Source organism: Ochlerotatus camptorhynchus, unplaced genomic scaffold, assembly GCF_037179485.1.
Source record: "Ochlerotatus camptorhynchus isolate MF236.1 unplaced genomic scaffold, CSIRO-AGI_Acam_v1.1 ptg000308l, whole genome shotgun sequence".
Classification (NCBI taxonomy): Eukaryota; Metazoa; Arthropoda; class Insecta; order Diptera; family Culicidae; genus Ochlerotatus; species Ochlerotatus camptorhynchus.
Window position 1 is genome coordinate 538,414 of NW_027040796.1, and position 15,132 is coordinate 553,545.

General features: G+C 40.6%; 1 protein-coding gene across 1 annotated transcript in view; it reads left to right on the plus strand.

The window, feature by feature from the left end:
- Positions 1-1,693: 1,693 nt before the first annotated feature.
- Positions 1,694-15,132, plus strand: part of shop (shopper) — a 28,067-nt gene continuing 14,628 nt past the window's right edge. The window contains exon 1 of the mRNA XM_065229146.1: positions 1,694-1,762. Coding sequence (XP_065085218.1) covers positions 1,731-1,762 — 32 coding nt within the window. The 5' untranslated portion in view covers positions 1,694-1,730. The remainder of the gene's footprint in view (positions 1,763-15,132) is intronic.

A 15,132-nucleotide genomic window follows, 5' to 3' on the forward strand; every position in this document is an offset into this window, starting at 1 on the left:
CATCATTCATGCTTAAGCTTTTATTTGCCTTTCACAAGTAACGTGCTTCATTGAACACAAACACAAAACATCAATGAACAACTAGGGGAATGACAGCGATAAGGCCGGGTGCATGGTTCGGTGGAAAAATACGTAACAATAACAATCAAATTTACACATTTAGATATGCTCAGGTAGGGGATCAATTCCATCTATTCAGATAACAGTGTGGGATATTTGTTGCACTTGTGCGGTTGATGCTTACCGTTCCACGTTTCACGGTCAGCACAAGCTGTTTTACATTATCGAAACCTTCTCAAATTACTGTTTCAATCATTTACCCCACTCTGCAGGGGATGATTTTGCATATCAGCTTTCAATCTTTATCACTTTCCTTTTGCTTGCGTGCTTTATACTGTTGTTATCAGTTCGCAAATAAAATAAATGGGCACGGGTTTTGCACATTTTTTGAGGATAAGACAAGTGTGACCGCATTTATCAGCAGGGAGGACAATAATTCAATTGTTGTTTGTGTGTTCGAGTTAAAAATAGCTCTTTGAAGTGTGCCCAATAAATTGAACCGCATCTTATTTTTTGAAGGCCATTGGACATTGCATTCTTCTCGCAGAAAAGAAACCGGTTTATTCGCAAAGTGTTAAGCGGACCCTACATGATTGCTTTTATTCACAATAATCATATTGTCAATGCATTCTATATTGACGTCAATACATCGGTATTAACTATATTTCTGTATCACATCATCAACATTATTGTCTATAATTGGGTTGTAAATTCATATTCGGTATCTGCATTACAGATGGAACCGAAATCTAAAATTTCATCAATTTTTGTACACTGGAACTATTTTAAATAAGTATGATTACATTAACAAAAATCACCATCTTAGCACCCCTTGGTGGGACTTTGTATGGGAGCGAGCTGTCAACGAATAGATTTAGTGTCAACGATCAAAAATTTAAATATTGATTTAAAAATCGAGATGAATGTCTACGGGATCGATAAAAATATCGCTGTGCTCAGAAAACGAAGCTCTATCAGATGATGTATAAAAATCGGTATGTTTTTCGAAGTTAAACAACCCAATTTTTCTTCGCATCAATATACTGATACGTGTGGAGTTCGCTTTATGCCGATGGCCTGTCCAGGGTTGCCACATGCACATATTATTCTATATTTTGCAGATTTTCTTGATCATTTCTTGGCCAACAATCTGATTTACAGATTTTTAGCTAAAGCTGAGCTGTTGATTGTACATATATTGCGATTTATGTTTTTATTTGCAATGAATTTTATTTAGCGTGTACAATACGCTTATTTTTCGTTTGAATCGACGATATATGCTCTGAAAAGTAAAGAAATGGTTTAATTTACGTTTACTAACATTTTCTTCCCAAAAACTTTTTTTAAACAGATTTTTTGCCTCGCGATACAGATATGTAAATTTTTTCAAAAAAAAAATACAGGTTTAAATGTGGAAACCCTGGACCTGTTGCACTACTACCTATCATTTGAAAGCAAGCCCACATTAGTGTTATTTCCACCTTTTTGGATAGCCATCGCATTCAGTGGGTGTGTGAGTGTGTGTGAAAAATCTCCGTCGAATCGTCATAAGCCGGCTGGGAGCCAACCAACCGATAGTGACTGTGGTGTGGTGTTGTTCAGCGTTGCAAACTTCATACTTTATTTTTCATACTGCTCTTCAGTCTGTTTCGTGACGCGTAGAAGTGAACATGTTATCGCGTAGTGTCATTCAACTGAGCAGGTAGGTGGATTCAAAAGATGAAGAAGATCATATTTCAATTTCTCAAAGGTTACTGAAGTGCATGAAGATTGATCAAGTTGAAGCAAATGTCACACGAATGTAGTGATAGCTCTGTTAATGTTTTGTTTGTGTTTCAAGACCGGTGCTAGGCAATGGTGTGAGTTATCGGCTAATGGGATGAATTCATGCTGATTGACGTCAATGTTGTGGACAAACATTAGAATTTTTTTTTTAATGTTCGGTGTGAGATTATACATATTGACCTGATTTGATGCTGCAAGCTATGGTATGAATATAATTTTTGATAGTAATATTTACGTTCACTAGAGTTGGTTGTTTACGTTATTTATATTGTGACAAATGACATAATCTGAATAAAAATTGTGCGGTCATGTTCATGTTCAATGAACCTAAAAATGGTCAAACCCTCGCCCTCCTATATTTTTCCGAGCTCACACGAACTTTATGCTGTAGGAGAAACGGCTGGACCTCCGTATCTCAGTATCGATGAAGATACAATAGGTATAGCTGGAAGAGCCCTCTTGCTACTGCTGGTTCAGAGTTTGTCGGTATGATTCCAGCTACCGCCGTGATGGCCTCCCGAAAAAAATTATAATAAAATAATGAAATTACAATGATTTTTGCTGTTGAATTTCGAGTACATTAAAATTTATTGTTAAATTGTTGTATGGGAGAAAAATTTAATTTCTATTTTAAACGATGAACCATGAATATTAGTGTGATGAGATAAGATTTTTCCAAGGGGGGCGACACATCTAAATCTCAATTTTAGATGCTCAATAAATCTCACACTAGCGAATAAATTTTCGAAAAATCTTTTTTCATTTCTCGCATCTACTTGCATCGCGCATCATCTTTTTGCAGGAAATCTTCAAAATCGTGATAAATCTTCTTTCTATCTACTCAGCGTACGCGCAGCTAGCCACAGCAAAACACAATATTTCCTGCATCGTAGATAGAGTCGTCCCCCTCGGATTTTTCGAGAAAAATCTGTTTTTTTTTTATTGTTAAGATGCTTAACAACCCCCCTTTTTTACTGTAAATTTCTCAAATACCATGATTTTCATTTATGGGAACCATGAATTTCGTTGTGATTTTATGGTAATCGACAAAAATGTTCAGTGTTTTGATAGTTAATATTGTAACAGGTGGGGTACTCCACTGGTAAGCGTAACTGTTTTCTCACCGCAATGGGTCTGGGTTCAATCCCAGCCGAGGTCGGTGGGATTTTTCTGATTCATAAAAAAATCTCTGGTCACGTCTTCCTTCGGAAGGGAAGTAAAGCCGTTGTGGAAGCTGCGTTTCCTGCACATTCGATTGCCGTCGTCAATGGATGGCAATCGATGTCCGTCGGTGATTGGCACTAGATTGTGGAACAGAGACCGACGTTAAATAAAAACATAAGGTGGGTTACTTCCTGCCCAGCACTACAAAGACCCCCCTCTACACTGCCTCAGGGTCGGCATATGCGTTTGAATATAGTGACTAAAAAACACTCAAATCTAGACCAACAATTGAAATAGGCGGAACAACCAAACGTAAACAATAGGTCGTATGAATAAAAGCGTTTACTTTACTTTTCCCGTAAGAAAAGCACGGGACAGTAAAGTAAACTCTTTTTATTCATACGACCCAATGGCTTTAAACGCAAATTCCTCGAGAATCAAACCACTCCCACGCAAGCTAACCATGCCATTCAATAAAGGAAGTTTACTCTATCAGATGGTGGTGTTAGATTGCTTCGATGTGTTTTGATTATAGAGGAATTTGCGTTTAAAGCCATTGTTTACGTTTGGTTGTTCCACCTATTTCAATTGTTAGTCTAGAAATATCCTCGCAAATATCTAAAGCCTTGTTCAGACTACAAAGTTATAACATGTTAAAGCGTTATCTTGATGGTGGTTTCTGTGTTGCAATTAGTTTACAACCATTATACCACAAACGAAGTGACAGACGACTTTCTCCGAAGAAAATAATTAAAATAATGTGGTTCTTTGTAATAGAATTTTAGTCCACCTTCCGCCCCTCACCACCAGGTTCGCTAGTATTTTTGTTTTGAATTAATTCATGTTGGTTATGTGTGCAATGATCTGGCAACCCGCGTTCTCGCTCGCGTTGACGAGGTGCTGTTTTCTCACTCATCGAAGGAAATTTTTGATTAGAGTGAGAAAGTAAGGAACAGTCAGCGCGGGAGCCGTGTGCGTTACTATAGGTGCGGCAGAAGGAATGTAGTCGACTCTTTCGTTCTCACGGTGTTCTTACGCATGATCCAACGTTTCGTCACACTAGATTATGCATAAGAACGTCGTGATAATGCAAGTGCTGGCTTGTTTCCTTCTGCCTCACCAAGCACATTGATCACAGCACCTGCGATTCTCCGTCGGTTCCTGGTGCAAACACTAGAAGTTTTGGAAGGTTCTCCCTCAGTACCTGTAAGCAGCGTGATACTAGCTGACATTTGCTCAATATGGGTAGAGAAATCCGGAACATTTTCTCACCTTTGAGTATCAACGTCAACCCGGTCTCGAATCGCATTTCCGCTTGAGGTAGCACCGTTGGCAGCAATCTACTGCGCCGTGAGAAAGACCTGCTTAGTGCACTAGTGCTGGAAAATTCACCTTCTAAGGAAGGTCGTCATTAAAATGAAATCAACTTTTTTTCGCTGTAACGTACTCCGGATCAGACTCGCTGGTGGAACGTTTTCGTGGGACGGTTTTCGACCCGAAAAGCTTCTGTTTGAACTGCTTTGCAAAAGATTTCTGGGCAGGCGTCTTGAGACGCACGATCTCCTGCCCCAACGAGGCATCCGTTAGCGTGTTCGTGTCAGAACGGATGACCTCTTTGATCGACTGCAATTCTACCATCGATTTTCGGCGCTGCTTTTTGTTTAATTTCACACGATAGTTGAAATCGAACACGGTCGACGATCCGACGGAGGATGCTTCTTCTTCATTCTCCGAAGAAGTCAACGATTTGATCTTTCCGAGCTGAGCTTCTCGAGCCTTACGACCGGTTTGGCTCGAAGCAATCTTTCGACGAAAGTTCCTCGTGGCAGTGGAAACTTCTTGACCAGTTCCTTCAGACTGATTTCTTCGCTTTGAAGAAACGAACGAGGAAGAACTAGACGAAGACGTGGACAGCCGTCACTTCGACGTTGGTTTCTTTCGTGTAGAAACCAGATCGGAATCGCTGTCGTCACTGTCTATTGCGGTTCGTCTTTTCTGAGATTTGCGTTTGGTCGTCGATACAACTGACTCTTCAGAATCTGAATCATCCGATTCAATCTGACGTCTGCCACGAGATCGGCCCCTGGAACTCCCCTCTCTGCTATCGTTACCGGCTTCCGCCCATCTTGCTGCTTCCGCTCTTCGGGAAGCCTCGGCTAGGTTCAAAATCGCTTCCGGCGTCTTTCGGACAATCGGACGACAAAAGGTGCAAACATAGGTCTTCGAGGGAACCTCCATGCACTGCTCGTGGCGACAAGTCGAACCGCTCGTTGCACACAGTATCAGATCCCAACGCTTGCAATCGTCGTAATCTCGCCCATACCGACAGCAACACTCTACAGCGTCACACTCCGAAGAACGTTCCAACTGATCGTTGAATGCATTCGGTTCCAGCTCCCACGACGCATCCTTGAAACAAATAAAATAAAATATGCAGTATTCAAATACCGATTCACCCACCTCCGCCGCTTCACTTAATTTTCCGGAATATAAATGCCACGCTGATGCATCTGCTGACTAAAATCGTCCTTGCTGTTGCACAAAGGGCACTTGAGAAAGTACCTCGCCGATTGGGCAAACTGTGCCACGTAGCTCCGATGGAACCAGCTATTCTGACAGCACGGGGCATGACTCGATTCCAGCTTCCTGTACGGTCCCATATCATCGCAGAAAATCCCACAGGCTTCGGTCTCGGAGTGTTTCACCTTATCCACCAGTGCTACGTGCTTATCGCACCACGACTGGAACGTATCCACGTAATGCGACAGGCACTCATTCTGCATCCCACAAAGCGTATGGAATGAACGGAAGCACTTCTTCGCGCAACACGAAACGTGTGCATACCGTTCCTTGCAGATGTAACACTTTTGTCCTCGGATACGAGCTTCTTCATTTCTGATGTCCTCCTCCATGAATCCGAAGATTCCCTGCCCGTCTTCAGGTAACAAGGTACACGTAGCAGATATAATGACTAGTTTTGCCACGTCTAGTAGACCGGTCCAGAATAGAGCATCGTACCATCGTACCGCAATCATGCTCAAACGCGTGACATACAGCATCTTTAGCCGAAATAAATAATAAATTGAACACAATCGGTTTCATCCGATCCTCCTTCATTCTCACCTTCAGCACGTCGATCGCCTCTGATGCGATGGATCTCGGCATGATTTTGGAGTAAATTTTCCTCCTTCAGATCGCCCTCGTCGAGAGCTTTCGGTTCCGCTACGGAGGAGCGAATGCATACCGAGTATGGCCGCCCGAAAAAAAAAATAATTATAATGAAATAACTAAATTACAATGATGTTTTCGGGCACATTATAAATTTATTGTTAAATTATTGGACGGGAGAAAAAATAAATTTCGTTTTTAACGATACAATATCAATGAAAATTAATTTGATGAGATCAAATTTGTTCGAGAAAAATCAGTTATTTTATTGTTAAGATGCTTAACAACCCCCCTTTTTTACTGTACACTTCTCATATACCATGATTTTCGTTGTGATTTTATGGTAATCAACAAAAATCTCCATTCAAAATCATTGTATTTTTATAGGATTTTTTTACGGGTGGGTCCTGTTTGGCGTCCAACAACGATATCTTCTCGGTCGCGAATGACCGTGGCTTTGGTTAGGAGCACCGAATGATGAAATCTTTAGCAACAATTGCCACCAACAAGCGCGAGTCATTGACAGCTCAACATCGTTTACTTGTAAGCAAATGTTAACCCGATGTGTTTACCCCTAATCATTTTGGCCTATGGTCTTTCATTATACAAAAGAAGTGCAGATAACAACAAACACAACATAGTGATATGCACTTTGACAACAGGCTCTCCCTTTCAATTTTCGTTAGATAAAAAGAGATAAGAGGCGGTGCCCCAATAGCATCAACTTCTTTAAGCTAGTACATATGAGTAGATAGTGTTGCCGTGAGTTACACTCGAAAATTTCAAATGTAAGTGCGTCAAATCAAATTTCGAGCCGCTCCGTCTGTCACTTCGTTTGTGATTATACATGTTATAACTCTCCAGTCTGGACAGCGTATAACGCACACAACAAACTCCCACTGTTTTTTTTGTTTAGCTATACAGGTACCTTTATTCTTCCCACTTTCGTCACACTTTCATATTGTCTATCTCCTACCTCGTTTCGCCTAAAGTTTATTCTTCTTCTTGTTCTTCAGCGCGGGCCCGTTGTTGGTCCTTCCACAGTCACTCCTTCACCTTCCTCAGCTTCCTTCTGGGCACTTTTCTTCACTTTTCACACTCCAGTCGGTTCCTTGCCTTCGACTTTGAACCCTCGACGTGGTTCTCAAGCCGGTCGCGTACTTTGGGACTTTCCGTGACGGTTCTTTTATCTCTCTCTCTCTCTCTCTTTCCTCGCTATCCTCGTGGCTTTTAACGGTCGATGGGCCGTTTGGTGAGTTTTCCGGATACCTTAGTATCGGAAGATGCTCGGGGTCTAACCGCGCCGTATGCCTAATGACGGACACTACGGGGTCTGCCCACGCCGTAGATGAATTTCCAGCGGTAAACTACGGGGACATAATGGGGAATCATGATGGCGGTTATTGACGATCGAGAAGGTGTTTCTCTAGATGGGAATTTTACCTGGATGGTTCTGCACCTCACTCTTCTTCTTCACTTCTTTCCCGTCCTCTCGGTTCTTATTGAATTTAAAACTTGCTAATTTATAATTTACGAAGTATCGCTGTTGAGTATCGCCAAGCAAATGATTCTCAACGATGGCGGTTGACCTATTATTCCTCCTCCTCGAGGAGCCATCGTCCTTCCGTCCTATATTTCTCCGCATAGTGACCCACATCATGCCACCTCCTAATGGCCTCCAAATTTAGTTAGCGGTGACGTCTGGTGGTAGGTAGAGGAACTTCATGTGGCTTAGTGGTGTGACTGCGTACTGTCCAGTGGGTGATGTTGTGGGCGATGGGTGGTGTTGATGGCTTGTATTCAAACCTTTCCTTGGAATATTTTTATACACAAAATACGGAACACTAATCGCGACAATCTCACTAATCTCAAACAGGCAGACACACCTCTGGTTACAATATCATGGTTACAATGAAAATGAAAATCATTGTATTCTCGATGTGGTTGTTCAAGTACACGGTATGTCGAGGCTATGGCATCCTACCCGACAGTGAGTTCTGCCCGCAGCACCACTTTGCAATTACTGACCATTTCCGTTTTGTGGAGGACTATCTGCACCTTAGCTACTTGCATCCAGTTTCCCCTCCCCATGGACATGGAGGTTGACGGTACTGAAGCAAAGGGTTATGTTTAATTTCTTTATATTTGCAACGATGATGATTTCCTATTGGCAAATCAAAGTTGACACTCGTGGAGAATAGAAGAACTATGAAAGTGATGATGGTTTCAAAATTTTCCACGGGAAGGTATACGAATGCAATCTTGAAATGCTTTTATTTTTCAAATGGAGCATTTTATTTAAATCTGGTTTCTGCTATAGTGGTAGAAAAGCTGAAATCTATGTATACATTTAAAAATCAGGAAAGAAATTATTTTTTCTATATTATATGTTTATTGAGTAGTCCTTATGTTTTCTACTAACGTAGCATTAACCAGATTTAAATAAAATGCTCCATTTGCAAAATAGAAGCATTTTAAGATTGTACTCGTATACCTCACCGTGTAAAATTTTGAAACCATCATCACTTTCATAGTTCTTCTATTCTCCACGAGTCCAACTTTGATTTGCCAATAGTGACACATATCACCTTCTTAATGCATCAGTATACCTCAAACGATTAATTCTTGGTTGTTAATAGAACTTCCTTGATGCAATCGGTTGCATTATGCAGACTGAGCAATTCTGATTATAGTATCAGATTTGTTCTGTATACAGAGGAACTGGGAGGGCTTATTAAAAACTTCTCACCAATAAAGTAATGATCTTCTTGTAAATTTTGCATATAATTTTATTAATATTTTATTTTATTTAAGCATATTATTTTTGTTACAGTCAATTTGCATTAGCATATGATACAAGAGATTTAATATTACTTGCTCGTTTTCGCATAAAATAATCAATATTTATCTTACTTGTAATTACCTTTGAAAGTTTTTTTTTTTCAAGTTTTTTTTTGTGATCTGGAAATTTACCCAGTTTGGTTAGAAGTTTCGAAGCTAACGCATGTCCACAGGCCTAATAGAAAGATAGGCAGAAAAAGTGAAGAATGGTTGCATGCAGGGTTGCTTCCACTCACTTGCTATAGATGAGTGATTTTCGGAGTTTTGAATTCGTTAGATGTTGTAATGGAGATTTGTGCTGTTGGATGCGGGTGGAGATTGGAGGGCGGGTGTTTGACGCATAGAGCCTGTCAATTTCGCTTTCAGAGTGTCGCAGTCAGCGGTTTTATGATTCGTGAGCGCTCGCGATTCGTAGAATCGTTGATTGTGACTGCAAGTGGATTTGACGGGTTTTGTGTGTCGGACGCTTGCTTTTTGGCCTCTTCTTGTGTCTAATATGTGCAGAGTATCATTATAACGTCTAATGGTTTTGAGATTCCTGGTGGCGTGAAATATATTTGTGAGAATATCTTTTTGAGATTTTAGCAGTCACGTTTTGTTTGTAGTTTATATTTTATTTATTTCATGTAATTATCGTAAATAATAGTTATTCAAAGCGCTGTGGATTATAAGATGTTCGATGACCCTCGAGGGATCGATTTTGCTTACTGAGCAGAAAATCATGGATTTAACCCCAAGCTCTTCCACAGCACAATAAATCGCCACCATCATTTGTATATTTGATATTGAACATTAACCTCGGAAACTATTTGCATATCAAGCGAAAACGTAGTCCTGTATTGTCGCGAAGCGTTATGGTTCTGAGATGCTCGATGACCCTGGAGGGATCGTTTTTGTTTACTGAGCAGAAAATCATGGGTTTAATCCCAAGCTCTCCATCATGACTATTAAAATTCATTATCACTAAACAAAATTAATATGTTCTTTCGATAGCCGGCTATCGAGAGATTAAATAAACAACAAATAAACAATACATACTTTTGGTTGCATCGCCAACTTGAGGTGAATCCTAACCGAATACCCTACCCAACCCTCCAACTCCGTAGCACTTATGAGGGTGTCGCTAAGTCGGTGGCCTCTCGTTAAGTAAGTACTACATCAACATTTCCTTCCCTATCCCTAGTTATGGTAAAGATGGGCGTGGCCGGGAATAGCGACAGTCATGCTTCTGTTACTCTTGTTTAGATTGGAACCAATGTTTACTCCTCAGCATTATTCCTGAAAGTAGTCTAACTGAGAATTTCAGAAGAGACGTGAGTGTCGCTAGTATCCAATCTACGAAGTATATCATAACAACGCTAACGCTAACGCTAACGCTAACGCTTCGCTACTTGCATCCAGTTTCCAACCATTTCGATCGCCTCGTTTGTCAACATTTTCACCTGTTGTCGTTAATGGTGTATTCAGATTCTGAACGTGCATTAGCGGAGCGGAGCCAAATTTGCGTTGGAATGAGAGAGTCAACTAGTAGTTTTCTCTCTCTCGTACCTTCGCAAAATCTCGCCCCGCGCGTGAAATATCGCTCAGGACGGAATTCACCTTAAAGCAAACCCTACACGCATCAATATATTGACGCGAAGGGGAATTATTGACAATAATATTGATGATGTGAATTCATAAATATTGTCAATCTCGATGTATTGACGTCAATATATAATGTATTGACAATATGATTATTGTCAATAAAAGCAATCGTGTACGGTCCACTTAAGACAGCGTCGTTCACAAAGCCAACGATCTCGAAACCTTTAGGGTTTAGACAGCTTGAGCGTCAGCAGGTCATTGCACATCCCGGTCCAGAGCGTTGAACCGAGGATGATGCCTTGTGGAACTCCCTCCGTGATCCCAATCGATCGCTGTCCCATGCCTGTCTCGTGACCAACACCCAGTTCTGGAAATAACTCCCTGATATTTCGACAACACCATCCTGAACATGTCTGAGAACGCCTGGATCTCCGTTTTCAAACCAATGTTGGGGATACCTGTGACACCAAAACGGGGTAATTTGTCTCCAAATTCAAAACACACGTTCACTCCACCGTGGCTCGGATTGTTCTCGAAATTGTTCTACTCCAGCTGGGAATTAGATTCCTAATCGCGTTTCGAGTGCCAATCCACAGGATTTATTGTGCAAAGTGAGTGAAAGCCGGCTCAGTGGCCGTGAAAGTGCAGTGAATAGAGTGCCGGATCGCCATTGTGGGAAGCAGGAACTACAGGCTCAGCCAATAGAGCCAGTCTCGCCACCACAGTTAATCGTCAAGCAGGACAAAGCAGGCAGAACTTCCGGGGTTGCCTACGGCGGGTAAGCAATTCGGTGATTCGTTATCAACGTCGCCGGGGGGTTCCTCCAAACGAAGCCCGCTCATCCCCCCGCTAAATGTCAAGGACGGCTGTTAATTAGAAGAAGAAGAAAACCACTCAGCACAGTCCGTGCTTTGTAGCAGCAGAACCGCCGCCATACCGTCATCGAAGGGCCCCACCGAACAGCAGCAGCAACATCGAGGACAAAGCTAAGTAACTAATGGACGTCTGAAATTGATTCCTTCTCGTCGTTTTGTTGTTTCACCCTAATTCGAACGACTTTGAGGGAAGTACCACCAACACACAATTTGAGCTGCTTAAAGGCTGAATAAGTTTTTTTTTTTAGCTGAAGAAGCTCTTGTTCTGCTTCCAATGTTTGTTGGGACCCTACCCTAACCACAAGTTCGCAACTCTATTTAAAGTATGAAATTCATAACCAGGTTTGCGTCTACTCACTTGCTATAAAAAATGGTTTTTCGGAATTATGAAATCATTAGATATTATAATCACAGACAAACAGACATAACACATTGAATGTTTCTCAATGTAAAACATCGTCGCTAAAACATTACCGCCATCTGTTGAGTACACTGTGGTGGGTAGTACACTGAACAGATGGCGGTAGTGTGTAAACGTCAAACGCAAGGGAATTGACTATGCGTGCCACAGGTGACGGTACTGCCAACTATGATACTTTTGAATTGACCGTTAAATGCTTGTTCGATGAACAACTTGCGAGTGTTATGTCTGTTTGTCTGTGTTATAATGCTAGTTAGTTGCTGTAAGTCACAAGATAAGGTGGTAAACTAGGTGTTTGACACATAAAACCTGTCATTATTGCTTTCAGTGCGTCACAATCAGCGATTTTACGATTCGTGAGCGCTCACTCTGAGTGAACGCTCACGAGTCATAAATTCGCTGATTGTGACGCACTGAAAGCGAAATTGACAGGTTTTATGTGTCAAATACATGCCTTCCAACCTCTTCTTGTTTCTGATAAGTACAAACTTTCATAATAGCATCCAATGATTCCATAATTCCGAAAAACATTTTTTATAGCGAAGTGAGTGGAAGTAACCCTGTTCATAACCATCCACACATTACACCAAGTAATTAAGTTTTATGAAACTAAGAAGGTCAGTTATGCTTAAGAATATGATTCTCTGATTAAGAAATATTTCCTTGAATTTGAATGAAATTCCTGATTTTCCAGGTCAGTGCTGTTAATTATCAAAATCAGTTGACCATTTTTGATAAAAATGAGAAAAGCAGCTGGGTAATATCAGTTTGCTTAGTCATTTGACGAAGGCATGGATCATTCTTATTTAAGAAACGCTTGTTATCATTCAATGGAGCAAACGAAAATGCTGAGGTTTTGACAGAACTATGCTGTGGCTACCACAGTATTTTACATTTGATCGTCTATATACAATAGCGCCAAAAGCATGATTTGGTGGGTTCAAAACTTGACCTAGAAGGTTTTTTGATCAATTGAGTGTAACCTACACACGAATGGAGCTCTGGTCGACCTTAAATTTGCCTTACATTGAACCGATATCGGGTTGACATGTCTATTCTGGACCATTTTGCTGGGTTTCTTGCATACTCCACTGTCGTATATCAAATGATAGAGAGTGATTCAATTGACAGTGACGATAAGGTTCGATTGAGAAAGGGGCTCTTCAAATGATGGGCATGAGATAATTCATTACTTCATGAGATAATTTGTTTTCTACAGAAATGATTGAATGGTTGTATTGGTTAATCTTCAATCGAATGATAAGAAAATTAGCAGCACTGTTCCAGGTCCAAAAGTAAATTCCCTTAAATTCTCAGCTTTTCCAGGTTTTTTTTTTAGATAGTTAACACCCTTACTTTTCGTAAAAAAAGATACAAACATTTTTTTCTTAAGCTTCAAAAAACCCTTGAGATTGTATTTAATTTTTAATATGGTTAATTTTTGAAATGACGTATTTTTGAAAGAAACAAATAGAGGCGGTATGAATTAAGGAAAATAAGTACACAATCATCCCGGTATACCGTTTTAGATAATCGAGATTAATACTCGGTAGCAACACCGCAAAATCTAAGTCATAATACACTTTGAAAGTATCGGTATAGATAAGATATGTAGTGTGTACCACCTGCTGAGTGAGCAGAGCTATTTGCATTGTCCTTATCACGGTCAAACTCGAGAAAGCAGTAAAATACGTACCGTAAAACGGCATAACTTTGATAGATTTTTGACGTCTGTGATGTCTGTGATTTCTATATGGGCGTACACTTTGTGAAAACCGAAAATGGAACATGTAACACAATTATGAAAGATTTTGAACGTTAATAACTCAGCTGCCCCTGGACCAATTTCAAAATTTTTATCACCAATCGATCAGAAATATTTCTACGCATCTGTTGACTTTAGACATTGTCATTTTTCAAGCTGTCACTATTGAAAATTACAAGAATGTGCAACTGTTGCTATGATAGTTAAAATTATCACCGATTGCCTGCGAAAGCGATTTCCCTAACACAGATTTCAAAGTTGAATTCCATCCGGTCTCACCAAACGGTGTTTATTCTATCACCGCGTGGTAAGTGGTGGTGTTCTCCAGTACACAACCCCCACTCCCCCCCCCCCCCCAGTTTCAATCACCGTGTGTGGTGGTGTCCGGTCGTCGGCATCAGCAGCAGCAGCAGTGTTTTTGGCACGTGGTATTGAACATTGTTCTACAGTACACAACGAAAGGCTGTCTGCATGCAGCGAGCTGCAGCCCACTTGAACATCCATAGACGAAGGAAGAAGCCGCACCGTTATTGATTGGAATCAGTTGCTCTTCGTGAGTCGTCTATGTCAAGCGCGTCATGCTAAAGAGTATAAACAAAGAGAACCCCGCTCAAATTCCTATTCCTACACAAAACACAAGCTCCTGATGCAGTTAACAAATAAGATTTATTATATAAGACCACGTGACGTCCTACGTCACCATTGCGTACAACCTCACAGGGCTGTCCTTTGTAGTTTTTAGGTATATTCTAAATATTTTTTACAACAATTATTGTTTTTCAATTTTTTTTAAACTAGTTCTTGCATTTGCTTTTTGGTGCTTTGTGACCGCACATGCTACACCGATGCCAGGGAAGCAGCTCTCACACTTGGACCCTAGCTATCGACTCATCAGCTCATGAACCGGAGACCAACGGTTTTACTTCCCTAAAATTCAAAAAATCCCAGCGGTGCCGACTGGGATTGAACCCAGACCCTTTGGGATGAGAGGCAATCACGCATACCACTACATCACCGGTGCCGCTGTAATATTCAACTTTGAATGAGTATATAACATTGAATTTGTGATGGCTATATCGGTGATCCCACTCTAAACTTTAGTTCCAATATTCATTAAATATTTTTAATTATCTCGTAAGTATCGCTAAGTATTTTTAAGTATTTTATTCCTAGGTTTTTTTTTCATCGTAGTAACGTTTGTTTTATGACCGGTTGCTAGTACTGGGTTTGTTGTTTTTTGCTCCATCAGTTCGATAATTTTAGTCGCGTGATCTGATCTAGAGTATAAAATGAGTTTATTTGAAATGAAGTGTGAATTCATTGTAAGGGGTACGTATTTCAAATCTGCCTACGAAAAGATTTAACAAAATGTATGTTTTTCAGTGATCTATAATGTTAAAATGAAGTACACCAAGTCTTTTTAATCCGTTTTCTCCAACATCAGATTCCTAGAAGACGATTGTGGAACC